Source organism: Neoarius graeffei, chromosome 5 (genome assembly GCF_027579695.1).
Source record: "Neoarius graeffei isolate fNeoGra1 chromosome 5, fNeoGra1.pri, whole genome shotgun sequence".
NCBI classification, from domain to species: Eukaryota; Metazoa; Chordata; class Actinopteri; order Siluriformes; family Ariidae; genus Neoarius; species Neoarius graeffei.
In genome coordinates, this window is record NC_083573.1 from 56820644 (window position 1) to 56825601 (window position 4958).

Here is a 4958-nt window from a genome sequence, read left to right on the forward strand (position 1 = left end):
AGAGAAATAAATCTAGGTTACTAAGGCAGCTGCCTTCTGAATGGAATGCAGCAAAGAGCAATGATTTAACATGGGTTTAAGTTGTCGGGTGACACATGAACTTTATTAGGCCTACCAGCCATTACCAGTGAATATCTGAAACGTGATCATAAACCTAAAGTTTGGGAACATTATTGCACATACTCGTGATCTCATTTCCATATTACAACTTACAGAGAGACTTCTGTTAACTACAGAAGCAACAACTTACAGTTCAAGTAACTGCTTTGGTGATCGACGAGCAGCGGGATGCTTTTTGATCGACTGATGATTTTGTTCTTCGGTTTTCTTCTCACTGATCGGGATTATATCACTTGTCCTTCAAGTGTGTGACTTTTGAATTAAACACGGAGAGACGGAACGTCCCGCCCACACACTCTTACACTAACAGGTGAATGGCACGGATGAGGGAGTGTGTCACCAGCCACTGGCTCTGGAGGGGAGACTTGAGGTTGAAAAGGAAAAGTGAGTGCGAAAAGGAGGACATGGCTCGGAAAAGCCCGGGAAGAGGAAGAAAGCTCGTGTCCTAATCGGCATAGATGATAAAGCCAGAGAAGGTGCTGTATTTGTTGTTGTTGCCTCCGTGCGCTTTGCCACCGTCCAGTTTGATATACACTTCATCCCCAGGCTCCAGATGCAGCACCGCGCTGTTACTGGCGTAGTCATAATTCTGGTCCGCGTCCTGTGCGATGGCGCTTGCGCGCACCTGTGGAGGGAAAATACCAGTTAGTGACACCCCTTAGAGTAATTCAAAGTCATTTTGGTTTTACTAGGATGTCTCGCTGGTTGACTAAGCAAGATTTATGCCTGCTGGGAATAAAGAAAAAAGACTTTTCACCAACCCCTTTATACTATGACTTTATTTCAGCACCACGGTCAGCAGCACAGACACCAGAATCCCTGCATCACTGGATCTCTTCATCACTGATTCACTGTGTCCCGACATCACTGTATCCCTTCATCACCGATTCACTGTGTCCCCCATGACCTGTTCACTGTATCCCTGCATCACTGATTCACTGTATCATTATATCACTGTATCGCTGATTAATTGAGTCACTATATCACTGAGTCATTGTTTGACTCTCACTATGACTGCATCACTATATTACTATATCAATATACTATCAGGCTATATCATTGTATCACTCCACCAATATATCACTATATCATTATCACTATATCACCTGTATCAATATATTACTATACCACTGTATCACTGCATCAGCGCCAATCTGACTTATTCACAAACAATCTGCGCAATCTAGTCTGATCAAAGTAGTTATAAAAAATAATCCACATCATTCTATATCTAATAAACCTTTCATAATTTAAGAAAACAGCCTAAATTCAAGGAATTTCTCACCACTGTCAGTCATTTAAGGACGTAATTAGCTCTAATAGAAATAGGCTTTTAATTACCCTAAGGAAAATATGACAAGGCCTCATTATCTTTGTTGAATTTCATATAATGGTGTATTTTATATGATCACAGAGGTCCAAGTACCACAAACTGGATGGCAGACGGTAGACACCGTTCAAAATACATAGATGGGTTAAAAAAAAATAGTGTTCCACACAGTGAAACAAAGGCAGAAGACTCAGTTATTCCCATAGTGCCTGTGTCCCATGTCCCCGTGGCAGTTTTAAACATAATTAACAACAACAAAAATAAATTATTATTATTATTATTATTATTGGTGGTGGTGGTGTTAATAATAATAATAATAATAATAATAATAATAATAATAATAATAATAACAGGAAGAATGAAAAGAATAAGAGAAAATATGCTAGCAGGAGTACGTTGGGTGTTTTTAAGTCTATTATGTGGAAATACCTTATTGTTTTATGAAAGAGGAAAAAAGAGTAAAACAGCAAAATGGGCATATGAACATATGACCATTAAAAATCTGGTCTTATAACAAGATCAAGCATTAATACATTTAGGACACAAGCTACTAAACAATAAATCGTATCTAATCACGGACACACAGTGTGAACTCTCACCTGGTTGTTTTTGCAGAGGTCTGCCCACATGCTGGTACCGTCTCCACCCCGCATCAGCACATGATAAGTAAAGAAATAGATTCCCGGTATGGAGCAGGTAAACTTTCCTGTGGTCGGGTCATAGTGATTCCCCAGATTAGTGACAACATCGTCGAACTTAAGCAACTCGTAGCCCTCATGCTGCTTCTTAAGGCCCGCGTAGAAGGCGATTTTTGGCACGGTGCTGTAGGTGGCGGCACTGATAGCGCCAGCGCCGTTTGGCCCCGGGGGTCCTGGTAAGCCTGGCCGTCCCGGCTCTCCCCGCTCTCCAGGCGGGCCTGCGGGTCCTGGAGGACCTGGCTCTCCAGGCGGTCCCCGCGGTCCCGTCTTCCCGGGCCGTCCCGGCTCTCCTTTCGGCCCTTGGATGAAAGTGGGAAGTGATTGCACGAGACCGGTGTCGCGCGCCGCCGTGTCTGCCGTGGCCGTGCTGCTCGGGGATTTGGTGCCGTACGGATCGCACACCATCCTGCACGTGCCGAGCATCTCGTAATGTGCCGAAGTGCCGGCCGAGTTCACCAGCACCGGGATGAGCACGACCAGCACGAGCACCATGACCACTCCGAGCACCCCGGCCGCGATCAACCGCTTCCTGCCGACGAGTCTCGTCAGCGCGGGACGCTCCTCCTGTCTGCTTTTGGGCGAAATCTTGCTGGTTGGTGAGGGACCCTCTTAAGAAAAAAAAAATACACACACAACCTATTGGCTTTGCTCTTAATGTTAATGAACTCACATGGGCAGGGCCCAAACAGCGGTTTTCCTTCTCCCTCTTAACTTTTTTTTTGTGCTGATGTTTGCTTATTCAAGTCTCCTGAAAAAGTTTCTCAGCCTTCCCCAGGCCTATCTCTCCCTAGCCGTGTGTAGTTTAGAAAAGACTTCCTTCACCATCTCACACAGCCTGGACCGCCTTAAAATCTCAACAGCCACGTGGGAAAAAAGTCCCACTTTGCTTCTGTATCCTAAAAACGTTCAGGTATCCGCGCGTCTAAAGCCCTGTCCCGTGCGTAAAGGCAGGATGAGGATGAGGCGGCGGCATGGGCACCGCGTGGAGCGGAGCGCGCGCTCAGAGCGGGGTGGAGAGCAGGAGACACTGAGCGCGGAGAGCTGAGAGCGCAGCATAAACACTCAGAGGGAAGGAGGGAGGGAGAACCCGAGAGCACTCTTTTAACAAGCTAGAAAAAGAAGACACTGGCCGCCACCCATGCATCTTCCCAGGCTCGAAATACGCGACAAAAGAAACTCATAACCAGAGCATTTTTTTAACATAGTCACTGGTCTCCCAGTGGCCAGATTTGGTCTCCTAGTCAATGGCAAACCAGCTTCACTGGGAGACCAAATTTTAAACCAAGTTATGTCTTATCATTTGGTTCATTCATTCATTCATTCATTCATTCATTATCTCTAGCCGCTTTATCCTTCTACAGGGTCGCAGGCAAGCTGGAGCCTATCCCAGCTGACTACGGGCGAAAGGCGGGGTACACCCTGGACAAGTCGCCAGGTCATCACAGGGCTGACACATAGACACAGACAACCATTCACACTCACATTCACACCTACGGTCAATTTAGAGTCACCAGTTAACCTAACCTGCATGTCTTTGGACTGTGGGGGAAACCGGAGCACCCGGAGGAAACCCACGCGGACACGGGGAGAACATGCAAACTCCACACAGAAAGGCCCTCGCCGGCCCCGGGGCTCGAACCCAGGACCTTCTTGCTGTGAGGCGACAGCGCTAACCACTACACCACCGTGCCGCCTCATTTGGTTCAATCAGTTGCAATTAATTAATCAAGTACCATGTAAGTATACATTTAACAAGGAAAACAAAGATCTATGTTATAAGATATACACACAAGATCATGTTGGCTAAGAAAAACAAAACTAAAATTTGGTTACTGAGATGGCTGATGTCAGAATCCGATGTCATTACTGTGTAACTGTGAGTGTCTTTGACATAACATTTGTGCTTGGTAATTGCTCTTGATAGCTGTGTAGTCACTGTAGTGTGTTTGGTGATTGGTGAACCATTTTGCATCACAGAATATGCCGCAGCGGTGCAGCCGCATGGACTCTGGGGCCTGTGATTGTATTGCCCAGACCAGTTGGTCTCCTAGTGGAAAATCCTTAAAAAATGCTCTGCTCATAACTATAACTCACCCGGAAGTAAACACAGCAAAAAGAATTAATAACTGCAGCTTAAGTAAACACATATAGTATTCATTTGGTTTAAATATTGTGTGTAAACAAAACAAGTTGTTAATTCAACAGTTTGCATATTGTCCCAAATCTTATACACGCTGTGGAGAAACTGAACATTATACTGTAAAATATTATAGTATATCTTATATAAATAGGTTTGCTAATTAGATATCACACTTCATTCATTCATACCTGTTGTGGGTAGAAGTTCTCTAAGCTAATCCATAATTAGGACACTGCTTTGTGAAAAATGCACATATCAGGAGTTTGTACTTATGGCTTGTACTCTGAGCCTGAGAAGGTAACGGAGCGATCATGAACATGACACATTTGCCAATAGTGGACTGGCAAGTGATGTATTGCACCTCCAAAACACAAGGAGAAATCATTTCCTCAATCGACTCTTACTCACAATCACTTGCTGCAGTAATTTTGTTTCTTCTGATTGTCCGCCAAATTTGTCAAGTTGTTTATTCAAAACAACATGACGAATGTGATAAAAGTAGTCCAAATAGTTCAAAAGCCCCAATACAGCTTTAAAGCAATGTGGTAATGATGTCCAGTTTGTTTAAATAAGTTGTGCATGAAAATGGCATTGTATGACATTATTCTAGGTTATAGACAGATTCAAGATTCCTTTATTGTCACTGCACCGTACAGTACAGTGAAACTGA

At 44.3% G+C, this 4958-nt stretch overlaps 1 protein-coding gene across 1 annotated transcript; it reads right to left on the reverse strand.

Annotated features, from left to right (window-relative positions):
• Nucleotides 1-419: 419 nt before the first annotated feature.
• On the reverse strand, nt 420-2661 carry c1ql3a (complement component 1, q subcomponent-like 3a). The gene is made up of 2 exons (XM_060920615.1): nt 2050-2661; nt 420-745 (listed from the first exon to the last, which is right to left on the reverse strand). The coding sequence occupies exons 1-2, from the start codon at nt 2638-2640 to the stop codon at nt 566-568; spliced, it is 771 nt and encodes a 256-aa protein (XP_060776598.1). The 5' UTR covers nt 2641-2661; the 3' UTR covers nt 420-565.
• Between the last annotated feature and the right edge of the window lie 2297 nt (nt 2662-4958).